The sequence below is a fragment of the Nomascus leucogenys genome, chromosome 14, assembly GCF_006542625.1.
Source record: "Nomascus leucogenys isolate Asia chromosome 14, Asia_NLE_v1, whole genome shotgun sequence".
Classification (NCBI taxonomy): Eukaryota; Metazoa; Chordata; class Mammalia; order Primates; family Hylobatidae; genus Nomascus; species Nomascus leucogenys.
Window position 1 is genome coordinate 68,683,189 of NC_044394.1, and position 26,145 is coordinate 68,709,333.

Sequence of the window (26,145 nt, forward strand, 5' to 3'; positions counted from 1 at the left end):
CTCTAACCTCCTTTCTAATCTCCTGCTTCTGATTGTCTGTTTACCCTGTTCAAAGAGACCCAGCTCTGCCCTCTGCATAGCAGCCAGCCATGGGCCCTGTTGAGACCCACCTGAGGCTGCTTCCAGCACCTGCCTGTGTTGAGTCTCTGTGTGATCTGGATCTGGGCTCCCTCTCCCTTTCATTGCCTACCACTTTCCTCCTTGCTACTGCCACCTCCTTGCCATTCCTGAAATCAGGCCTGCCCAGGGACCTCTGTACGTCACTTGCAATGCTCTGACACCAGATAGCCACATGCCCATGTCCCTTCATAGCTCCTATTACCTGTAATCATATCGCACATATTTCTCTGCATATATATGTGTTTATGTATCTGTCTCTCCCATTAGGACATCGGCTCCCCAAGGGCTGTATGCTTAGTTCACCACTGTATCCCAGTGCCTAATCGGGCCTGGCACTGAATGAATGAATGTCTAGATGAATAAACAAATCTCCCCTGATTTTGTATACAAGGACACTAACTCTTAGTTTCTCCACAATCTGCTTCATTCCCTGACTCCCCATCCAGTGTCCTTTGTCCTACACCACTCTTTATTTATTTATTTATTTTTTGAGATAGAGTTTCACTCTTGTTGCCCAGGCTGGAGTGCAGTGGCGTGATCTCGGCTCACTGCAACCTCCGCCTCCTGGATTCAAGTGATTCTCCAGCCTCAGCCTCCCAAGAAGCTTGGATTATAGGTGCACACCACCATGCCCAGCTAATTTTTGTATTTTTAGTAAAGACCGGGTTTCGCCGTGTTGGTCAGGCTGGTCTTGAACTCCTGACCTCAGGTGATCCACCCGCCTCGGCCTCCCAAAGTGCTGGGATTACAGGCGTGAGCCACCGCACCCGGCCAATATTTTTTTTTCTCTAAAAAGATTCTAACTAACATGTATAAGTTTGTTTTTAACATCTGCAAAGTAGCCAAGGTAGAAGCTGTGGAGTGCTTCCATGTGAAGCAATGACTGGCCTCTTTGAAAGCCAGCTCTCTTTCCTGTCTTCATCACAATCTAAGTCATTACCTGTTGTGCATTAACAAGTCTGGGAATGAACTAGGAGATGCTGGCCCATGGCAGGAGCTTAGGCATTAAGAACCCTGCAAACCCCTCCTGCTCCTCCCTAATGCACAGTTCTCACACAGGTTCCTGATCTTCCCAACTCCCGATCTGAAGGCTCTGTCATTCTTCTTTTTCTTCCTCCTTCAAGAGCCTGAAGGACTCTCAAAGCTGGCACACCATCCTTGCCACAGGATGACAAAATAACTTGTTTTCTCTTTCTCCACTGAAATCTTGCCCTCTTATACTAGCAGCTTAGTCCTGTGATTCATGAATTCAGTTTTCCTAGAAAACATTAGAATATGACTTCGTTTCTTTCATGAACTACTTCAGACTCACTGATCTTCAGACATTGTCTAATCTAGTCATTTATTTATTATCCTTCCCCATTGCCTTTCTATTCCTATTTTGAAGATAATTTTTGAGCTTCAAAATTCAGGATCCACTTTATTTCTGAAATGACACATCATAAAATACACAGGAAATTCCAGTGTTGAATCTCTTTCTCCTTGTTTCCGCATTTCATCAAAAGTCCTAGAAATTTCCTTATTTCTACAAAAATTAACTGAAAATAATTAAAACTTCAAGCATTTCAAGAAACATATATGTCAAACACACACACAAACACCAATGTGAGATGCAAAAAACAGGTAGCATCATTATCTATATAAATACCCTAGTATTCCAAAGCAACATAAGCAGTACCTACCATGCTGTGTGGTACCCAGTTTCTGCTGTGCATGCCCACGTGCACAGTAGACACTCTCCCTGCCCCTGTCTACAGTGTGAGGAGCGCCATATTGGTGGTCCCTGTGGAGAAGTACCATTTCCAGGAATTCCTGTACATTGTTGCTTTGATTGTAACTTGAAATCATTAGAACTGTGTTTGCAATAACAATTTACACTAATGAAATGAGTACTCAGAATAATCTTAGTAGAAGCCAGAAGGGCCAGGGGCCTTTGGTGAGGACTGACATTGGGGAAGAAAGAGAGAGAAATGGGAGTTTCAAAAACAATATAAGCATTGGGAGGAGGAAAGTTGCAAGATAAGTAAATATATATACTTTAGTATATTTTAAAATAATGTGAGGCCCTTCACTTAACATATTGCAATTCATGTAATAATGAGATAAACTTTGCTTATATTGTGAAGTCTGACCACTTCACATGCTCAGTTAAAGAAACATCACAAAACAGGGAAAAAATGTTTTTGTCAAATAATGTATCCCAGTTTTGTTATCAAAAAATGAGGACACTATTAGTATATGTTTATATCCACTGGGGAAGCAGTCATTTTTGGCAATATGAGGGTAAAGTTGTACTTAAGGATTTCCTAATTAAACTATTACTGGAGATTCTACAAACGTAGAATTTTTCTTTTTTTTTCTTTTCTTAAAAAACAGGTATCCTCCAAGGTGATCCAGGAACAATAAGAGAAGAAATTCAGATATTTAGGCTCTTTTGCCATGAGTGCCAAAGAGTCTTCCATGATCGCTTGATTAATAATGAAGATAAGCACTATTTCCATGTTATTCTGACGGAAATGGCCAGTAAATATGAATCTTTACCTGTTCTTTTTATTTGAGTAGAAAAGCAATTTGGTTTCTACAAAGAACAATTAACACAAAAAGAATTTTCATAATTTATGAGTAAAAGTTATTTTCTTTGGTGGTTCAAATATATATTAAAATATATGAAATATTATGCAATATTATAAAATAATTTTATTAAAATTCAGGAAGGGTCAGCCGGGCATGGTGGCTCATGCCTATAATCCCAGTACTTTCAGTGGCTGGGTACTTTGATCCCTTGGGCTCAGGAGTTCGAGACCAACCTGGGCAACAAGGCAAGACTCCATCTCTACTAAAAATACCAAAATAAATAAATAAATTCAGGAAGTGTTCGTATTTTATTTTATTATAAAGTTTTAAGTAGAGGAGAGAAAGTAGGAGAAAGAGCATTTTGTCTGATAAGAAGCCAGGATAGGCCGGGCGCAGTGGTCATGCCTGTAATCCCAGCACTTTGGGAGGCCAAAGCAAGGGATCACGAAGTCAGGAGTTCAAGACCAGTCTGGCCAACGTAGTGAAACGCTGTCTCTACTAAAAATACAAAAAATTAGCCGGGTGTGGTGGTGTGCACCTATAATCCCAGCTACTCAGGAGGCTGAGGCAAGAGAATCATGTGAACCCAGGAGGCGGAGGTTGCAGTGAGCCGAGTTCGCATCATTGCACTCCAGCCCGGGTGACAGTGCAAGACTCTGTCACAAAAAAAAAAAATAAAAAAAGAAAGACCAGGATAATTTTAAAGTACTTCTTATTTCTTAAATAGGTATCCAATATTCATTATTTAACAAACGTTTTAAATTCTTTGTTAAGTATTCTTAATCTTAAACTTGGGAGATTGTCAGCTAAACTAAAGTGGCATGGAGTTAACACAGTATTCTCTCAGTTTTTATATATACTAATTAAGTCTTCTAAGTAAAGTAGCAGCTATTATTCTATATGTTTTATCACTAAAATATTCCATTCAAGATTATCATTATATTAAAAACTTGGTTTTGTTCTTTAAATAGACAAACATTTTGGAATTGCAATTGACCTGGAATATTTTTTGAATAAGCCCATCATATTTGGAGATTTCATTAAGGCAAGTATGTTAGACTGACTTGATCTCATTTGAAAATTGTAAAGCATTTATTATTTTCCAATTCAAATGTATATTCTTTAAAAACTTTACATGTGTGAGGAGTTAAGATCTAGGCCAGATGTCAGCAAACTATGGCCCATGAGCCACATCTGCCTGCTGCCTATTTTTGTAAACAAAATTCTATGGAACATAGCCACAGCCATTTATATATATGATTTTTTATATGGTTGCTTTTGCTCTACAACAGCAGAGTTCAGTAGTAGTGATAAAGACCATATGACCTGCAAAGCCTAAAATATTTACTATCAGGCCCTTTACAGAAAAAGTTTGCTGACTCCTGATCTAATTACATTCATTTTGGTAACGGTTTGAATCAGAGAGGTATCAGGTATTCAGTTTGGAAGGAAGTGGAGAGGTCTAGTCTCTTAACTCGGGACTTCCCCTTTATTGAACTCTACGTAGTGAAGCTACTTGGTTAAGAGAATTGTTCTCTTCATTTCAGAGTAACTCTAATTGCTAGCAAATTTTTTTATATATTTAACTTCCTTTTATTCCCTTATGAGTTCCTCAAGCCTGTCTCCGCAATACTGTCTGTCTAATTTTTACCCTCTGGACCTAATTTTACCCTCTGGTAAATTTTACCCTCTTGACCTGCCTGGAATAAATCTGCTGTCTCACTGCCCTGCCTACATTGGCAGATAGCCATGTTGTTTTACTAAGGTGCCTCTTGTTCGAGTAAAACATTCCCAGTGTCTCCAAGAGGGCAGAGACCACGTCTGTTTTTGTTCATCTTAAGTTCCCAGGTTCCTGCACAGAGGTACATAGCAGGCTCTCAATCAATGCTGGTTCAACACATGAAGGAACTTGTCTTTATATTATATGTAGGCAATACCTCACCACTCTGGTAACTCCACTCTAGGTAAGTATTACCACCTGACAAAAAAGATAAACTACGTATTTTTGTAAAGTATATATTTATATTTATTATTAAAAGTATGGTCCAAAGTTTGTTTTTAAAGATTATTTTCCTGTGTGTTTCTAGTTAATTGTATTATCAGATGAGGGAATAAACAGAAAAAGAACAGCTAGACTCTTCTTGCATTGCCTATGTGTGTTTTAGTAAAACATTCCAGGAGAAAGTGCCCCTGGGGCAGTTGCTACATACAATAGAGAAGGGACATCATCAATAGATTAAAACAAGGACTTGACTCCCTACAGTTTACACCTGAATTTCATTCTCAACAATTTAGGTAACCCTAGATGACTGCTATTTAAAAACTACAAATAGTTCTGGCATGATTTTTTATAATAATAGCAGTCTGCCATGCATAGTTTTTAACCAGTTAGCTTTTCCAATGTCAATAACCTAACAGCAAAAAAATGAAACCAGGTCGGACGCGGTGGCTCACACCTGTAATCCCAGCACTTTAGGAGGCAGAAGCAGGCAGATCATTTGAGGTCAGGACCTTGAGATCAGCCTGGCCAACATAGTGAAACCCCGTCTATACTAAAAATACAAAACTAAGCTGGGCGTGGTGGTGGGCACCTGTAATCCCAGCTACTCCGGAGGCTGAGGCAGGAAAATCACTTGAACCGAGGAAGCGAAGGTTGTGGTGAGCTGAGATCGCACCACTGCACCCCACCCAGCCTGGGCAACAGAGAGAGACTCCATCTCAAAAAAAAAAAAAAAAAAAGTGAAATCAGAATGTAGCATTGTGAGAAAAATCAAAACCCTATTTCTGAGCTCCTATGTAAATTTTATTGCAAAGACCTTCGGCCGGGCGCGGTGGCTCACGCTTGTAATCCCAGCACTTTGGGAGGCCGAGGCGGGTGGATCACGAGGTCAGGAGATTGAGACCACGGTGAAACCCCGTCTCTACTAAAAATACAAAAAAATTAGCTGGGCGTGGTGGCGGGCGCCTGTAGTCCCAGCTACTCGGAGAGGCTGAGGCAGGAGAATGGCGTGAACCCGGGAGGCGGAGCTTGCAGTGAGCCGAGATTGCACCACTGCACTCCAGCCTGGGCGACAGAGCAAGACTACGTCAAAAAAAAAAAAAAAAAAACCTTCAAAATTCCAGTGTAGTTCTTGAAGAAGTTAAATGAAATGGATTTTCCAGGTTATGTGTCCATCAGAATTGATCCAACTTGGTTCTTCTCCCATAAATTATAGTTTGGAGCAGATAAAGCGGATCGGATTTATGATGACATGCCTGATATAGAGAAAATTGCAAATGTTCTACAGGACTATCTTGATGATTATAATCTCACAAATCCCAAAGAAGTAAAGTTGGTGTTCTTCCAGGATGCTATAGAACATGTTTCAAGGTATAGTGCTATAAGGCGCCCAATAATGCATTGATTTAATATTTTTTGTATTAAAGGGTAAAAAAAAAAGTTGTATAAACTCTTCAAACAGATTGCTAGATGGTCAGAGGTCTTTTATTAACTGTCACTATAACTTAAGAGTTATTGTTTAACATATTTTAAATATTTGTGGAATGAGCTTTCTATGGAATCCCCAGAGTCATTATTTTTGCTCAATATTAATAGATGGTTTCTGTTTGTTTGTATCTGTTCTGTCTTGTTATAAAAAGGATATGAGGTTGTTTACAGAGATACATGTACGGTATAACAAGGCTAATTCCATGCATGCCTAAAGAAAGAAGAGCTTCAAAATTATAGCAAAACGAGTTCAATCCAGGATCAAAGATTTCACCTGCTTGCGAGTCTGACTCTTACCCCCTGCAAGTGTCCTATGAGGGACAACCTTGACACATTCATGAGCATCCAGCCTAAATATCTGCAGTCCTTGGGGCACACTTCCTGAAATGGCTCCTGTCCTGTTTGACAGTTCTAATGCTAAAATGATCCTTCCAGGATAAGCCAACATCTGCCTCCTGTGCTTCTGGTATCCATCCCATCCTGTGAAGCAGTCATGATTAAGGCACTCAGTGTGGGTATGAAACCATGATATGGAGCATCTCATTTACCTGGTACAACAATCTCTCTGTAGCTCAGGATCATAATCTCTTTACAAGTAAGGCTCAGAGAATGTCCCAGTGGTCTATTGCTACATAATAAGCCACTCCTACCCTTAACAGATTCATTTTATCATCTCTCAATTTTCGCGACTGTTCTCTCTGAGCATCTCTCTTGCAGTTGTAATCAGATCGCCGCTGGAGTGCCTGGAGCATCTCTGCCTCCATATAGTCTCTCCACTTGTCTCTCAGCATGGTAGCATCAGGGTATCTGTGTTTCTCAACATGGTGGCTCAGGGATCCAAAAGCAAGTGCTGCAAGACAGAGAGCCAAGCAGAAGCCAAATGGCTTTTTTGACATAGTTTTGGAAGTCACATAGCATCATTTCTACTGTGCTCTTCTAGTCAGTGCAGTCATACAGGCCCACTCAAGGTCAAAAGAAGAGGACAGAGACCCTATCTCTTGATGGAATCAAAGAGCAAGTAGGACCAGAGGCATTACTGCAGCCACTTTTTGGACAACATAGTGTGCCACAGAGAGATTAGGTAAATGGTCCAAAGTCCTCTAGTCAGTAAGTGGCAGGTGGGGATCACAGCCAGTGCTTCAGCTCTAACTCTACTGTGGGTGCCACTACCCAAAATGGGCTCACTTTTTTTCATAACAGCCCTCCAAATATTTGAAGATGATTCCCATATTCTTCTTAGCTTTATCTTCTCCAGGCAAAATTACCCCACATCTTTCTTATTGCCTGTTAGAGATTACTTCCAGTCTTCACATACTGAGCACTTTATAATTTTTCAATATTCTACTTAAAATGCAGCATTCAGATTTGATATCATATTCTGTGGAATAAATATAGTAAAATACAGTGAGAGTAGGATTTCCCATGGTCTACTGCTACAGCAAGATTTTCATGGCTTTGGTTTTTTTCCTGTGTCAACTACATTTTAGTGTTGGTCCTTGTTAATACTGACAGTTAAATCCCTAGGATTTTTTTTCACGTAAACCATAAGCAAATAAAGTCTTCACCTGTTCCATATTTCAGCTCTTTAATTAGCCCTAATTCAAGATTTATGTTTGTCACAGCTTAAGTGTTATAACATAGGTCGTTTGTCATTGGCTTGTCCAGATGCCACTTGCTTCCCCTCTGTCCCCCTGGCAGCATACCCACATGCTATCCCCTAACAACTTTTATTCCCATCACTCAGGCAGGCCCTAAGCCTACAAGGAAAAAAATAATGGCAGCATTTTGGTCTGAGAAACTTCCTGGGGAATAGACCAGACCATAAGCAAAGTTGGCTTAATTCTATTTATAATCTTTCTTACTTTTGTGAAGGAGAATTACCAGGCCCCTCAAGGTTTGCTTAAAATATTATAGACGGAAATTAAAAACCATTTGTAGAATGGTGAAGATTCGGTTTTCAGATGCACAAAGGACTGCCATGTAAATAATGATGTAGACTGTTCTCTTTTATTCAAGAGAGGATCAGTAGTTAGGAATCAGAGAAAACATATTTCTGCTTGTAAGAGCGTTCAAACAACTAATGCTGATTAGCAATGGAAAGGACTTTTTTATGAAAGTGAGTTATGGATTAATTACTAAATACTCAGTAATTTATCACGTATTACATTTCCATTTGTTGGTGACATTTTAGTTTTTGGCTTTTTAACATAGGGTAAGTAAAAGTCTTTTAACTCGGGGGGAAAAATTTGCTTCAGAGCCTGTGCTTTCAAAGAGCAAATGTACCAGGCAGTTTCTGCCCATTGTATGCCCCCAAAGTTGTCACCACACTCCAAGGATAGTAGAATAAATCTATTAGTATTTAAGCCACTAATTAGGAGAACCATCTCTTGCCTACCACATGAGAGAAAATATAACTTAGCTACTACATTAGAGGATTCTTACTAGGGGAAGTTTTCAATCCATTTATAAGTAAATTGCCAGAAAAAAATACTACTACAAAGCAGAATGGACAAGTAGTTTGTTTCTAGTTGTTTCAGATAGAAATAATCAAACTACTATAAATAATAATGTACATGAAATAAGGAAAGAGTGACATATAAAGTGCAAGATTTTTATCATATTCAATATTTCATCAACTGTAGGACACTTGTACATTATGGGAAAAATAAGAAAACATTATTTTCTATTCACTCTGCCCTCAATTTTATACTCGCCTGGGCAGCTGAAGAGAAATAAGCAAATAGACATCTGATGTGTCTTTCAGTAGATGTGTACTGTGGCAGACACATAGCAATGACAATGGTGCCTATGGGTCTTCGTTATTCTAGTAGAGGAGTTGGCCAAAAGTTCTGGGGAAAATGTTGACAAACTACTTTGGTAAAGGGCCAGATAGAAAAGCTATTTCAGGCTCTGCAGATCATACTGTAACTACTCAACCCTGCTGTCATAATGCATAAGCAGCCACAGACAGTAAGTGAATGAATGAGCTTGGCTATGTTTCAACAAACTTTATTTATAGACACTAATATTTGAATTTCAAAGGATTTTCACATATCATGAAATATTACTCTTTAAAAAATTTTTTCAACCATTAAAAAAAAAATCTAAAAACCATTCTTAGCTCGTGGGTCATTAAAAAACCACATTGTTAAGGGGCAGGATTTGGCCCGCAGGCCATAGTTTGCTGACCCCGGTTTTAGACAAAGCCATCTTACCAAGGCACTCAAGATATGGAAAAAGTGGACCTGTCTGAGGAGCAGGAGAGGATGTAAAGGTGGAGGAAACAAATTTCAAAGTTTGATTCTTATTTCAGAAGATCCTAAATAATGACTGGGAGTCTGTGCCTTGTCCTGGAGGAAGACTTTTTAAATAAGTCCTCGTAGACTCCCTGTTCTATTCTTACACTACATAGCTCCTATCTCCTGCCACCAAAGATGATGTATATAGTAACTAACTGTTACAGTCTCTAGAAGTTGGTTACTTGAATGTGGAATTGATGGAGTACCCGCCAAATGCTATGCACTGTTCTCACAGAGAAATGGACAGCATCCAGGCCCCCATGATGAAGCTTACATGTGGGAAAGAGTTAGCAATGGTTTTCTCTAATGAGTTACAGTGACCATGTGATGTTTTCATAGTCAAAAAATAATAAAGCCACTATAATTTTAAAATGTTTGAATATTGTTTTCTTCAATTATCAGCAATATAAATTAGATAGATAGATAGATGATAGAGAGAGAGAGAGAGAGAGAGATAGGTAGATAGATAGATAGATGATAGATAGATAGATACATTCCCAGAAGAAGGAAGGGGAGGAAGAGGAAAAATAATTAAACCTGCTTTTATATTTCTCCCATGATTTCTAGATTTTAGACAATGGTAATGATAAGTTTTAAATTATGTTTTTATTTTATGTCTTCTTAAGAAGAATTTATTGATGTTATCGCCGCCTTTTCTATCATCTTAACAACAATGTATAGAGTTGATTCTCATACATACTGGTCACCTTTATACTAATATCCTTCCCCCTTCCCAGGTTTTTAAATTTCATTCATACTTGTGTATATCTTCAAGGAATCTTTTAGGGAGGCTTTGCAGATTGTTTACTCTCTGAGCCATAACATGGTATTTTTCTCCCTCTAACCATTGTCTTGTAAAATGTCATCTTGTCGAATAGATACCTGAAGCCAGCCTAAAATTATTTGTTCCTTTGGTGATAATCTATTATTTCTGCATTAGATAATCATAAACTTTTCAATTATGTTTAAAACATAGATTTCTACTATAAAACTTCTACATGTAAATTACTTATAGATCTCCTAGGAAACATTTAGTGTTTTGTCTCTCCTCTAATTTTCTTTCTTGACCTTTGGGTCTGTGGGTTCAGCCCCAGTGGTTTCTTCTATTATGTCAGTCACCATTGCCTCAGTTCTATTCCTTCTCATTCCTGTAATTTCTATGGTGTGGCCTCTGGGATGCCATTTGTTTCTCCTAGATTTGCCCTCCTTATCTTCCATTTTCTCTCCCATTATTTTAAGATTGCTATCTTTTTTCTGAGTTCTGGGTATATTCCTGGAGTTTGGCCTCTACTTTTCCTGTTCAACTCTCCACAGTACTCTATTTATGAGACTCATCACCTTCCACTCAGGTTTTCAGTTTAGTAGATTTTCCATCTCTACCCAACTTTTCCTAAATTTGGGGGGGTTTCCCTCCTTTTTGAGTGCTTTCTCTCTAGTATCAACATTGCAGTGCTTTTCAAAATTCCTGTTGGGTGGGCGTGGTGGCTCATGCCTGTAATCCCAGCACTTTGGGAGGCCAAGGCAGGCGAATCATGAGGTCAGGAGTTCGAGACCATCCTGGCTAACACGGTGAAACCCCATCTCTATTAAAAATGCAAAAAATTAGCCGGGCGTGGTGGCGGGCGCCTGTAGTCCCAGCTACTCAGGAGGCTGAGGCAGGAGAATGGCATGAACCCAGGAGGCGGAGGTTGCAGTGAGCCGAGATCACACCACTGCATTCCAGCCTGGGCAACAGAGCAAGACTCTATCTCAAAAAAAAAAAAAAAATTCCTGTTAACATGAATCAGAAACTTTCTAAAATTGTGTTGGTATCCTGCAGTAAATCCATTTCAAAGTGTTCTGTTGATCTCTCCTTCTGCACTATGGTGTCTTTTTCTAGGTTCAGTGATTTTTCTGCTTGCTCATTCTTACAAATGGAAACCTGGGCTTACCAACTGACAATATAAGTTGTGGCCTAGATCAGCTAGGGTCTCCAACAAAGTCCTTCAGACTTCAGGGAAAAGAGATTTTACTTTATTCTAAATTTGTACGACTAGGGCCAAGACCCAACAGCCTGTTAGGAATGGGAGAAAGAATGAAAAAGAGAAAAGCTGAGCAGTGCTGTTCACCAAACCTTGGCCTCAGATGCAGCCTGCTCTTCCCTTGCAGCATCCTGCCCAGGGAGGAGGCTCCACTGGCCACCAGCCTTTGGCCCTGGGGTAGGCTCTCTGAGCAGGAGCCATGTCTGTGAACTTGAAATAAACCTTTCTCTGCTCTGATGTTGGCAGGATCGCTCGGATGATACGTCAAGAAAGAGGCAATGCCCTGCTTGTCGGAGTAGGAGGCACAGGAAAGCAGTCACTCACGAGACTTGCAGCTCATATATGCGGTTACAAATGTTTGCAGATTGAACTCAGCCGGGGATATAATTATGATAGTTTTCATGAAGACCTGAGGAAGTTGTACAAAATGGCTGGTGTGGAAGACAAGAATATGGTTTTCCTTTTCACTGACACCCAGGTGTGTGTTTAAACAGCCCATGGGTAAGAACAGGAAATGTATGGGTGTTACAATCGGGTGTGTGCTTTGAACAGTTTGTAGGATGAAGTTCAAGGGGACTGTTCCCTTTGATAACAGATTTCCCACAGCTTGTAAAAGACTTTTATAATACATTTTTATTTATTTTACCAAGTATTGTTTCCCTCCTTAAATTCTTAGTAATTAAATTTGATCAAAGGTCAAGGAGGTAAGTTTTTAACTTTTCTTCGAGGGAAAAGGCAAAGATAACAGAAGGTAATAAACTGTATAAAAGTGCATATAAGAAAATAATTTACCAAAAATTCAATTAGGGAAACATGACTTTACTACAGAAAGGAAAAAATAAGGGCTATCTTTTGGGTTAAATTACCTTTAAAATTGAAGTAGGATTACATCTATATCTACGACAGCTAATTTAACTGATCTTGAAGTAATTCTATAGCAGAGGACTTTCTACATTGATTATTCTTGAGTATTTTTTCTTTAGAGAAAATAAACCCGTCTGGAAATTAACCAATGAATAAAAAAGTGATAGATTTGATGCATAAATTTTTTTAAATACTGTAAGCAGAATTAAATACAAAGAAAAAATTGGAAAAATATTTTTAGTATCTATGACATGCAATGAGTTTATATCTTATTATAAAAATACTTATCACAAATGAAAAAGGAAAAGTCAAGCACATCTATAGAAGAAATAGAAAAAATGTGATAGAATGTGAATACACAGTTCAGAAAACAAAGGGCTTTAAACACCTGAAGAAATTTTCAACCTCACCATTAATGAAGGAAATTGTAATAAATAAAAATGCCAGTGACTTGGCCTTGCAAGTTGATAATGGTTAAAAATCATAATATACAGTGTTGACAGAGGTGTGGGAATAATAAGCCTGTTTATTCTTCACTGGGAGATTATAAATTAGCAAAACCTTTCTGGAAAGTAGTTGGCAATATGTAGGTAAAGCCTTTACATTTCTTTTACATTATAATCAAAGCTATGTACAAAGTTGCACGTATAAGAATATCTATTGGAATGTTTTTAAATAATAATCTGAAAGAGTATTAATGTCCAGTGAAAGTCATATACATAATATCTGATATAACCAGATACTAGAGCACCATGTAAAAACTTTAAAATTATATTTTAGAAATATCCACATTTTAATGTATATCTAGACATGCATGCCCTGTGTACAAAGAGAAAACATTTGAATCATGGGATTGTGAGTGATTTTTATTGTCTTAGTTTTGCTTATCTGTAGTTTCTGATTATCCTAAAATTAAGATATTTCTGATAGTGCTTTTAACATTGCTTTTAAAAATCAAAACTAGTTATATAAAAAGTCTCCAAGTATTAAAGCTCCAAAGATCAAGTCATATTGTGTTGCTTCTCTTTAGACAAAAAGTTATTACATTCTGTTGGAAGCCCCAATCAATCTCAAATGTTCTACAATAATGAAGAGTAAATGTAACCATAAAAATAAAAATGCATGTGTCTATACATGAACTTATATATACACAAAACATTATAAATGTGAGAAGAAATTGAGAGAAACAAGATGTTAAAAATAGAGTTTAATTGGCTGTAACTTAACAAAGTAGAAATAACTATGATTAGATATTTTACATAATATAATTTCTAAGCTACAATTAATAGCTATATACTATATTTCATATTTTACAGAGAAGGCAAATATGTTCTAATACTACTGAATGTTTACAAAAATTAATCATATACTAGATTTAAAGAAATTTTTATTAAATTGTTAAAAGCATAAGCTGTACTCATAACATTCTTTGCCCATGCTTTAATTAAAGGAGAAATTAATGATGTGTCTTAGGACTTTAAAACGTTCATATAAAGATCAAGAAAGTCAAAATCTCTTAGAGACTAAGAAAAATGAACCTAATATAAAAATCTGTGGAATGCAACCCAACAGTTCTCAAATTTACATTTGTAGATTTGAATCAAAAATTAGAAACTACACAAATTAGTTTACTTAAAACTTTAGGAGGGAAAAAATGTCACAGGACACATAAGAAAATGGAACAAGTTAAAGCAAAAATAAATTAGAACACAGAAAACTACTGTTTGCTCTTGGGGAAAATTGACAGACACAATTATACCAAGTTTATTAAGAAAAACAAAAAGTTTCAAATGAAGAAAATAAAATAACAGATATCTTGTCATAGTTAAATATATAGTACTCAAGCTTTTATATAACTAAAAAGTTAACTGAAATAAAGGGTAAACGACAGATTACTTTTAAATATTTGCATCAGTGTTGAAAGACAAAAAGTCTATTTCAAAATACGTAAATTACTCATGCAAATTTGAAAGAAAACTCCAAAATGCAGGTGGTTGCAAAGTTTAGACCGATTTTTTAATGGACAATAATAAATGTGGGATAATATTTTCCCTTGCTAATAATCAAAAACATCCAAAATAAATTCTCCAAAAGGAAGCATTTATTATACCTCCCAAATTAACAAAAATAAATGTTAAAAATTGATGAAGTCACACTTGAATTGGATGAGAAATAATAAAATCTTAAAAATCCAGAAAATATTTATGCATTTAATTGCTAATCTCACTCCTGGGAATTTGTTTCAAGAAAATAATCCAACTAAGGAGAAAAGCTATATGCCTAAAATTATTCTTATAATGTAAACAAGACTGTAAACTATCTCTGTCCGTGTAAATGTATGGTGCATCAGCTCAATGGTGCATTCTGCTTCTATATTTGTGATAAATATGATGAGTACATACAGAACTATGGGTTAGTATTAATGATGAAATGGTAACGGAAAGGGGCAGAATATAAAATACTTGAACATATTACTTGACCCAGGTAAAATGGGAATGCCTGCTAAGAAACAAAACACAAAGGAAAAATGAAAAATCAGTGTACTTGCTATGTTAGAACTTCAGGGTTCCATGTAATTTTTAAGATTATCTTCTCTTAAAGATGAAATTGATTCATGTGAATTTTAGAATAAATATTTGCTTTATAATAAATGGAAAATGATTGAGCAAGTTGTAATGATCACTGCTTTCTTCTACAGATTGTAGTGGAGGAGTTCCTAGAAGATATAAATAACATCCTGAACTCAGGTGAAGTGCCTAATTTATTTGAAAAGGATGAACTGGAGCAGATTTTAGCGGCCACCAGACCAAGAGCAAAAGAAGTAGGGATTTCCGAGGGGAACAGAGACGAGGTAGGACGTGCCAGAGTAGTTATGTGGCTTTATTACAAAAAGGTTTCTTCACCTTTTATTTAACCATTCACTGATTCCCTGAAGGGGTCCATGAATAGAATTTTTTTCAATATAATTGGTTTCCTTTGTAGTCTATGTATTTTATTTTCGGTGTTTAAAGCATTGGGTCACCAGACTTCCAGAAAGTTCTGTGGGAAGCAGAAAACAGAAATCCCACTGCCCCACAGAGGTCATAGTCTTGTCCAAACTGGCCAGCCTCTCTTATTCCTCTTTAAGCACTAGTTTATTTCACACACTGCAGCATCCTGCCTGTGGAGGGCTGAAGGCATAGGTCTAGCATTGTTGATGCCCTTGTGTAGCAGCAGTGTTATGACACAACAAAGCAGGAATGTGTCTTCTCTCACTCATTCGGGAACAGTGTGGCTGCTGTACACTTCCATTCTCCAACACCATGCTAGATCCCATACACCATTACTTGTTCACCCCAGCCTTTTTCCTTGTTTCTGCACCTTCTTTAACTCTCTGGCTGTTCTTTCTTATATCTTTACTGTTTCCCTTTATGAGAATTGTCTGTCTCATAAAGTCGGAGACTTTATGCTAAGTCGGAGATTATAGGTACAGATGCAAGTCTATTTCTGCTAATGTAAGCAGGAAGGGATTTATTAAACGGACACAGAATCATTGGAAGGGCCAAAGAAAGAAATTCCAGACTGAACTCCTTGGAATGAATATAAAATGTACACTGTAGAAGTCAATGGTCAAGGAGGTAGCTGCCTCTGCCACAACCATTCCTACTGAATCAGGGAGCCACTAAACCAGTCAGTGTGCCTCTGCATCAGCCGCTAGCTCCAGAGCCACGTGTCCTCCATCACATCAGGAAGCAGCTGAAATCAGGAGCCACTTCCAGAAATAATAGCTACAGGATAGTTTATCAAAGAACTAAGAATTGAACTACCATTTGATCCAGCCATCCCATTACTGGTATATACCCAAAGGAAAATAAATCATTTTACCAAAAAGAGATATGCACCTGTATGTTTCATTGCAGCGCTATTCACAATAGCAAAGACATGGAACCAACTCAGGTGCCCATCAGTGGTGGATTAGATAAAGAAATTGTGGTATGTGTGCACCATGGAATACTACACAGCCATTAAAAATAATGAAATTGTGTCCTTTACAGCAACATAGATGCAGCTTGAGGTCATTATCATAAGCAAATAATGCAGAAACAGAAAACCAAATACCACCTGTTCTCACTTATAGCTAAACATTGGGTAACATGGACATAAAGATAGGAACAATAGACACCGCAGAATAAAAGAGCAGAGAGGGAGGGAAGGATGAAAGGGTTGAAAAACTACCTATTGGGTACTGTGCTTACTTCCTGGGTGACAAGATCAGTCATAGTCCAAACTCCAGAATCACGCAATATATCTTTGTAACAAACCTACACATGTACCCCCAGAATCTAAAATAAAAGTTGAAAAAGAAAAAAAAAAAAACTCCCATACCATGCAACTTCTGCCAGGCTCTGCACCTGTAAAACCTGATGCTGTGCAGCACCCTGCCCGTCTGTCCCAGATGTCCTCTGTCCCACAGCAAAACCTTGTATGACTGGCCCTTTATTCAAAGGATCTTCTTAAGTACACAGGTGAAAGGGACTTAAATCACATCCAGAATCCTAGTCGCGATGGAGTTTGCAAAATGTCATTTTTAATCTTTCCAGACTGTGTGAGAGAAAGAGGTTGGAGTGAATGTTGAACAAGAAAATTTACATATCTACTATGCTGACATTTTATATTTGATATTGGGAGCCTCAGATGCATTAGCCAACACTTATTTTCATTGTTGCTTAATCATTATTTTAAATTGAAAAATATCTTTCTTTTTGTCAGGTGTTTCAATACTTTATCAGCAAAGTGCGTCAGAAGCTGCACATTGTTCTCTGCATGAGCCCAGTTGGGGAGGCCTTTCGGTCCCGATGCAGGATGTTTCCATCCCTTGTGAACTGCTGCACCATTGACTGGTTTGTGCAGGTTGGTGACATCCCAGGATATCTCTTTGAGAAGTTGGACTTGCTTGCTCTTTAAAGGGGTAACACATTGTCCAAGAGTAACTTATGTGTACCTGTATTAGCTTTAAAGCCTCCTAGGAATTTATTCATATAGGGAATGACCGTGGCAATCATAGAACAAAGACAAAACAGAATTTGTAAAGGAAGAGGAGACCATTGAATTTAACAATGTGGAAGTTATCAGCGATCTCGACAAAATCTGTTTCAATGGATGGTGGGGGAAAGGGTTCAAGAGAGAAGAGGGGAGAGAAATCTGAGTCAGTGGTTATAGGCAACACTTTTGAGTCTTGCCCCAAAGGAAAGCAGAGAGATGGGGCAAGAGCTAGGGGACATGTGAAGTCAAGAGAGAAGTATTTTTAAATGTGAAACACAAGCGGCGTGCATGTGTGCTGATGTAAATGATCCAGAAAAGATAAATATACTGATGATGCAGCATACCGAGTTAAGCACTGTGGGACCAGTTTCCTTGAATAAGAAAGAAGGGATGAGAATGAGTCGTCAAAGAAGGGGCTGACCTGGTCAGGGTGCATCCACAGCCTACCCCTGAGTAACAGGTGGGGAGGCAGAATATATGAGCACAGATGCAGGTAGGTGGGAAGATGTGGGGGTAAGAACTCATTGAAGTTCTGTTTTCATTGCTATTGTTTTTTAGTGATATGGGTAGTAAGGTCATCGGCTGAGAGTGAAGAAGAAAGACTAAGTGTCAGCAGTTTAAGGAAGTAGAATCGGGTGTGAAATACTCAGGAGAGCATAAAACTGATATATTAGAAAATGTAGAAGCATTTCTGGGCTGCACTAGGAAGCTAATTATCAAAAATTTAAAGTGATACTAATTGGCAAGGTTGTGCATTTTTCTCCAGCCATGCTCAGCTGCACAGTTGCAGGCATGGAGTAAGAGAGTTGCATTTGACCAATGTTCAAGTGAGTTCAAAGAAGCAAGAGAGGAGCAAAGGAGTTGAGGTGTGCAGGACAGTGATTATAATGATGGACGTGAGGTCCCAACTATTAACAAACAGAGTGAGGACATAAGGTCCCTGTAACATATGTGATTTATTTATGGAATTCTAGAAGCACCCAATCATTAATTCATTCAGTCAACAAATATTTATTGAACAACTTCTGTGTGCGTGATACTGTGGAGACATATTGGTCAGTAAATGCAGACCCAGGCACCTCTCAAATGGACAGAGCCCTTCAGTTCATTAAGCACCATAGACATGAGTAGGAGTTAACTAGGTAAAGAGGGGACTGGGCAGGGAGGAGTTCCCGAGAAATATGTTTTTCTTGGTATTAAACTGTATGTTATTGAAATGACACAACAGATTTTCTAGATTTTTCCTTGATTCACAGTGGCCCAAAGAAGCACTTCTTTCTGTGTCAAAGACATTTTTCTCACAAGTCGATGCTGGAAATGAAGAACTGAAAGAAAAGCTCCCCTTGATGTGCGTGAATGTTCACTTGAGTGTCTCCAGCATGGCAGAGCGCTATTACAATGAGCTGCGCAGGCGGTACTACACGACACCCACCTCCTACCTGGAGCTTATCAATCTTTACCTGTCTATGCTGTCTGAAAAAAGGAAGCAGATTATTTCAGTAGGTTCAATATTGTCCATGAAAATATTGTTTTGCTTGAACTCAGAACTTTAGAGAATGCATGGAAACTCTATTTACTGTCTTACCTGTCAGGGCCTTGTATTAGTCCATTCTCGCACTGCTATGAAGAAATACCTGAGACTGGGTAATTTATAAGAAAAGAGATGTAATTGGCTCACAGTTCTGCAGGTTGTACAGGAAGCATAATGCTGGCATCTGCTCAGCTTTTGGGGAGGCCTCAGGAAACTTTCAATCATGGCAGAAGGCGAAGAGGAAACAGGCACATTTTATGTGGCAAGAGCAGAAGCAAGAGAGAGAGGGGGGTGGTGCCACACACTTTTAAACACCAGATCTCACAAGAACTCACTATCATGATGACAGCACCAAAGGGAGGATGGTAGTAAGCCATGAGAAACTGTCCCCATGATCCAATTACCTCCCACCAGGCCCCACCTCGAGCATTGGAGATTACATTTCAACATGAGATTTGGGTGGGGACACAGATCCAAACCATATCAGACCCTCTCCATCCTGACGTGTGCCCCTGACAACCTAAAATATGACCAAAAAGTGTTTCCTGCTGTTGGTCTGAGGGCCTTCTCCTTTTTCAATAATTATATATATTTTCCTTCTGCCATTTATGCAAGTATCCTTGACTCAGTAGAATGATATGGGCATCACAAGACCATCAAAGTTATGCAGTGAACTGGTCATCTCTGTGGTATTTAATACAGAGGAAAACATTTTGTTAAGCAATACAGATGGTGTTGTAAAGAACATGTGCCAGTGGTTCTGACTAAGAGCAAGGACTGGGGTATCAGCCAAACTGTGTACAGCCTATGGCTGTGCAACTTTGAGCACATTAGTAACTTCTCTAAGCCTTAGTAGAAAATAAGACTAAAAGAAAATCTGTATCTACCTCTTGGACTGTCGTGTAATTTAAGACACTGTTAGTGAATTCCTGAAACTATGATCTGACACATATAAAGTGCTCAGAAATTAGAAGCTGCCGTCATCATCATCATCATCAGGATATTAACACGACCTGCAATTTTCTGCATTTTAAACACACTAAAAAATGGAAGCATTTACAATATAGATATTTAAATTTTTTCAGAGGATTTTTACTTGGTAAAATGCCTGCCTTGTGAAATAACTTGACTGATATTTTTGATATCTGCCCATTTGAACCAAGCTTTTTTTTTTTTTTTTTTTTTTGTGACGGAGTCTCGCTCTATCGCCCAGGCTGGAGTGCAGTGGCATAATCTCGGCTCACTGCAACCTCTCCCAGGTTTGTGCCATTCTCCTGCCTCAGCCTCCCAAGTAGCTGGGACTATAGTCACCCACCACCACACCCAGCTAATTTTTTGTATTTTTAGTAGAGACGGGATTTCGCCGTAGCCAGGATGGTCTCGATCTCCTGACCTCATGATCCACCCACCTCAACCTCCCAAAGTGCTGGGATTACAGGTGTGAGCCACTGCCCCAGCCATGAGCCAAGCTTTCTGACTCACCTTCGAAAAACAGTTCTTCCCAGGTGTCCCCTTTGCCAGATACCAGCCCTTTGATCATGGTCAAGAGTTTTCTACCACAGGGAAGTAGGTTTCAAATCCAGCAACTAGAGCTACACCCTCTGGACCTCATCTCCCTAGGGGTCCTCAGCCCTGCTGGCCAGAGCAAACAAGCTCCCAGAGCTGCAGCCTCCAGGGATTCACATCTGAACCTGTTCCTCACTCATTCAACATGCTACCACGGAGAATAAAAACAGTACCATGTGGTCCTCACTCTCAGTGAGCCACAGCCCAGTGATGTCCCACTGCTGTGGCCAGAGGGCATGGATCCAAGCAACTGTGATGAATGTCATGGCCATTTCTAGAGTTCCATTACCTGAACATTTCCCAATTTGTAATATGTTCACAACCTGAATTATTACAAACTGATTTACCAATTCTGTAGATGTAAAAGTCTAATACATGAGTAATATGTGTTTGATACCAGTAAACTTAGAGTTTATGATACTCATTATAATAGAAATTTTCATTGTCACTTAGGCACGAGATCGGGTGAAGAATGGTCTCACCAAGCTACTAGAAACAAACATACTAGTAGATAAAATGAAATTAGATCTTTCAGCTTTAGAGCCTGTACTTTTAACAAAATCACAAGATGTTGAAGCCCTGATGGAAAAATTGGCAGTGGATCAAGAAAGTGCCGATCAGGTATGCTGCAGTTCCTGAGAATGTGGAAAAGGCTTCAGTCAGCAACTGATCACTTATATATAATGAGACACGATTGGATTTTTTTATTATGTATGTTATTAAAATAATTAAGTGATAGATTTAGCAAAGTTTTTTTTTTAGCAATTTAGCAATGCTTTTAAGTTGTAAACAATCTCCCTTTACTAAATCAGTTTGGCTCTGTCCCCAAGAATTGATGCAGCCCAATGAATGGGACAGAGAACTGTGAGAAAAGCACCACCTACAAATATAAAGCAACTATGTCTCTCCTAAGACGTAACTGTTTGTTATAATAAGTTTATATTCATTGTGCTATTGGCATGGCATAGATGGACAAAGGAGAGCATAAAATGCAATCTAGCTAACTCCCTTTCATCATTACTCTAATCCAAAGGGCAAAGATGACTCATTATTATTGGCTTTGTTTTAAACATTAAAATTCAAATAATGAGGCCACTTAAGCAGTCGTGTTTCAATGGTTAGGTCCGTAACACTGTGCAGGAGGATGAAGCAACAGCAAAAGTCAAAGCTGAAGAAACCCAAGCAATAGCTGATGATGCTCAAAGAGATCTTGACGAGGCACTACCTGCACTGGATGCTGCCCATAAAGCACTGGATTCCTTAGATAAGGCAGATATATCTGAAATCAGAGTTTTTACAAAGCCCCCAGATTTGGTCATGACAGTAATGGAAGCAATCTCCATTCTCTTGAATGCCAAGTGAGTAATTCAGAGTCACGTATTGCCATGATACCTGGTAAGAGTTCTTTACTGTTTTCCTCCATGGTAATGTATATATTCATTCCCTTCTCTACCTTCTCATTGCTTCAGTTGGTCGTTCAACAAATTGATTCAAGGAGCATTTTCTTCCCCAACATCTATTTTGTACTAGACGGTGGAAGATATGTTTTTCTCTACAAGATATACACAGGCTAGTGGGAAGACAGACATGAAAACTAATAATTTCATTACCATGTGAGAGTTGTGTAGTATTGGGTGTGCTGAGAAAACAGTGCCTAAGCCCAGCTGGGGATGTGCAAGTAGGTTTTTTGGAAAACAATGCTCTGTTGGATAGTGGGACCATAGGCAAGCTCAGGAATGAGCTTTGATGTTCTTGGAATGGGATGAGGCTGGGCAGGAGGCCAGTGATTGCATCATGAAAGGTCTTGAATGCTGCACTAAACACTTCAGATTTCATCTTGGAGATACGTAGTTTTCAGACTTTCTTTAGCAATACAAACTTTTTTTCAATAAAATTATGTTGTAATGAACCTTTCTATGTAAAACTAGGCAAAGGGCTCAGAGCACCACATCACCACCAGGCCTCCAGGAGACAGGGTGGAGAGGTTCCCACTGACCCTTAAACTGGTACCTCGGTAGGACCCAAAGAGCTCTGCAGAGCACAGATAGAGAGCTGTGGGCAGAAGGGAATGAGAATCGTTGAACATTTTTTATCTAATCAGATTTTCATGGTAGAAAGATCAATCTGGCAAAAGTTCAGAAGAGCAAAGTTTGAAGAGACATAAAGCCCAGTTAGAAAGCAATTGTAGTGTCCTGGCAGGTGATTTTAAGGGTGGGAACTATGATAAAGGAGGTAAAATGTGAGTGCCTGCAGCACTTTAAAAATAAAACTATTGTTTCTATAATGCCTTACATTTCTAAAACTATGATTTTGTAATTCTTTCTCTACCAAAGCTGGGTCGCATGGAACCTTAGTCGCCCATTTTCTTTTCACCCCCTGAATTAATTGTGGTGCGCCTAACTACCAATTACTAAAATTATAGTGCCAAGATTAAAATTACCCACTTACTGGGATAATATCATAATGTTCTCAGAGAAATACATTTCTTTTGTTCTTATACTGCTTCATTTCAGTGCCATTAATATATCATGTCTGTCTTTCAGGCCTGATTGGCCATCAGCAAAGCAACTTCTTGGTGACTCTAACTTTCTAAAAAGGCTTTTAGAATATGATAAGGAGAACATAAAGCCTCAGATATTGGCAAAGCTTCAAAAGTATATTAATAATCCTGATTTTGTGCCTGAAAAAGTGGAGAAAGTGTCCAAAGCATGTAAATCTATGTGCATGTGGGTAAGAGCTATGGATTTGTACTCTCGAGTGGTCAAGGTCGTCGAACCAAAAAGACAAAAGCTCCGCGCCGCACAGGTACATTTTCTGTATTGTGATATTTTATAGAATTGAAGGCCATGATTGCCAGTCATTTCAAGTTCTCTGTATAATGTTACTGTGGTCCTATGCAATATAGACAGTGACAAAACTCTTGGAAATTAGCTTTTGTTTTAAACAAGAGCTGGCAATTTTTTTTTCAGAAATTGCCTCTGAAATCAGCCTTCTTTCAGCATAAGAGGAACATGAGTTCCTCAGTATATTCATCTGAAAAAAAGGGAATTAATCTATTTTTTGAGGTACTTTTTAGCTCAAGCATCTGATGGTCTGTATTTCCGTTTGCTAAATACTTCCATGCTTAATGGTGTCATCTGAGGTTTTAGAACCAGCTTAACCCTGTCATTGGATGTGAAGCCCTTCATCTTCCCAAGAAGAAAAAAGAATGATCATTTAGTGGAGCAGGTTACTGAAAGAACTGTGGCTATAGAGCAGGGGTTGGCAAACTTTTTCTATAAAGACCCAGAGAATAAATATTTTATGCATTGCAGACTATATGGTCTCTGCAGCAAGTACTCAGCTCTGCTGTTGCAGCACAGAAACAGTCATTGACAATAAATAGATGAATAAGCATGACTATGTTCCAATATAACTTTATTTATTGAGACTGGAGTTCAAATTTCACACAATTATCAAATTTCATGAAATATTATTCTTTTAAAGATTTTTTTCTAATTATTTAAAAATGTAAAAACCATTCTTAGCTTGCAGACTGTACAAAAACAGGCAGCAGGCTAGATTTGACCTGCAGGCCATAGTGTGCAGACCTCTGATGTGGAGAACTAGTTAGGAAATATTAGTTTCCACTATGGCATGAATATTTAATTTGTTGCATCATTTAAAATTAATAATCCATTGTGATACCTAATTCATCCCAAACGCTCAGTGCACTTGTTTCTCTATTATGATTTATTTTGTTGGGCTTTATTATTGATTTTGTTTTGTTTCATTTACTTCTGTTCTTGTATTTTACTCTAATTTATATTTGTTTTAACTTTATATATCACATCAAAGTCTTTTTGGACATGAAAAGAGGAACATATATAAAATTTTTTTTAGATCTGTATTATTAATGGGCAAATTCAGCCTTCTTTTTGGCCCTGTTCTTAAACAGTTGCTTGATTTTATTAGGCTGAACTTGACATTACCATGGCTATCCTGAGAGAAAAGCAAGAATTACTAAGACAAGTAGAAGATCAAATACGGGCCTTACAAGATGAATATGACAAAGGTGTAAATGAAAAAGAAAGCCTGGGTAAGTAACTCATAAAATTTACATTGGCCAGGAAATGCCTGATTTTCAGAAGTAGGAAGAAGTTTTTGGCAATCGGGTTTCAGCTTTTATCCAATGTGTAGAATGTATTTTCATTAGCCTTCTAGGATCAAATAAGAACTCATATGTTTTATATATTCAACATCCTGTACCTGAACAAGCCTTACTGGAGCATGTTATATTGAAACACAAAACAGTATGTGAATTTGATCCAGAAACTAAATACTACAAGGATACAGAAAGCACTGTCTTCAGCCAGAGTAATAGAGTATCAAAAAAAGAGTTTTCGATATGGAAAAGGCAAACTTAGACTTGGTGCTGAAATGGGAATTAATGCTGAATTGGCGTAAGGTTTCATAGAGATGTATTGACAGCATTAGCTAAATAATGCTATTCTGCTATAAAAAGAAACAGGTAGATAAGCTTTTAATACTTCACGAAAATATTTAATTGTACAATCTGATTTTCTTAAAATTTTTCTAGCAAAGACCATGGCCCTGACAAAAGCACGTCTAGTACGTGCTGGAAAGCTGACGGCAGCATTAGAAGATGAGCAGGTTCGATGGGAAGAAAGCATACAGAAGTTTGAGGAAGAAATATCAAATATCACCGGGAACGTGTTCATAGCAGCAGCTTGTGTGGCCTACTATGGGGCTTTCACAGCCCAGTACAGGCAGTCAGTGAGTAACCCTGCTTTTTGTAAGGAGGGGTAAGAAGCAGCTGAAACTGGAGCCGGGGGTGGTTCATTTTTCTGAGTTCAGATGGAGGCTCTTCACTGTAGAGGTTCTTCATGGTAGAATTTCTTTATATATTTCACAGCCCTTCACTCCCCCATCAGCCAGTGATGGTCTTACCCCTAGGCTTTCCTTAACACGTTGGTCCCTTTCCTTCTCCTGTCTTAGAAAGCTATTCATCATTTACACAGCTCAAAAACCTGGGGGAAGGAAAAGAGACAGTGAGTCCGCTACCTTTATGATCAGAAGTGGCATGTAAAGCCAGCCTGGATGAGGTGTTCTCAATTGGTGAAACTGCAACAGAGGGCCAGTCAACAGAAAGGAGCAGGCAGGACCAGGAGGAATCTGTGCTTCCTTAGGCTTTTATTGCTATAAAAAAGAAAGCCTCAGCCAGGTGCGGTGGCTCATGCCTGTAATCCCAGCACTTTGGGAGGCCGAGGCGGGTGGATCACCTGAGGTCAGGAGTTCAAGAGCAGCCTGGCCAACACTGTGAAACCTCATCTCTACTAAAAAAAAATACAAAAATCAGCCGGGCATTGGGGCGGGTGCCTGTGATCCCAGCTACTGGGGAGGCTGAGGCTGGAGAATTACTTGAACCAAGGAAGCGGAGGTTGCCGTGAGTGGAGATCGCGCCATTGCACTCTAGCCTGGGCAGCAAGAGCAAACTCTGAAAAAAGAAAGAAAGAGAGAAAGAGGAGAGAAAGAAAGAGAGAGAGAGAAAGAGAGGGAGGGAGGGAGGAAGGAAGGAAGGAAGGAAAGACGGACGGACGGACGGAAGGAAGGAAGGAAGGAAGGAAGGAAAGAGCCTTTCATTTATCAGAGAATAAAAGT

The 26,145-nt window shown here is 38.7% G+C and overlaps 1 protein-coding gene across 1 annotated transcript in view; it reads left to right on the top strand.

Annotated features, from left to right (window-relative positions):
- The window catches only part of DNAH6 (dynein axonemal heavy chain 6), a 354,720-nt gene that overhangs the window by 217,105 nt on the left and 111,470 nt on the right, over positions 1-26,145 (top strand). The window contains exons 43-54 of the mRNA XM_030828117.1: positions 2,497-2,643; positions 3,666-3,739; positions 5,910-6,064; positions 11,748-11,979; positions 15,064-15,216; positions 17,115-17,255; positions 18,644-18,886; positions 20,938-21,105; positions 21,607-21,842; positions 23,028-23,289; positions 24,439-24,562; positions 25,064-25,260. Of these exons, the coding sequence (XP_030683977.1) occupies positions 2,497-2,643; positions 3,666-3,739; positions 5,910-6,064; positions 11,748-11,979; positions 15,064-15,216; positions 17,115-17,255; positions 18,644-18,886; positions 20,938-21,105; positions 21,607-21,842; positions 23,028-23,289; positions 24,439-24,562; positions 25,064-25,260 (2,132 nt within the window). The remainder of the gene's footprint in view (positions 1-2,496; positions 2,644-3,665; positions 3,740-5,909; positions 6,065-11,747; positions 11,980-15,063; positions 15,217-17,114; positions 17,256-18,643; positions 18,887-20,937; positions 21,106-21,606; positions 21,843-23,027; positions 23,290-24,438; positions 24,563-25,063; positions 25,261-26,145) is intronic.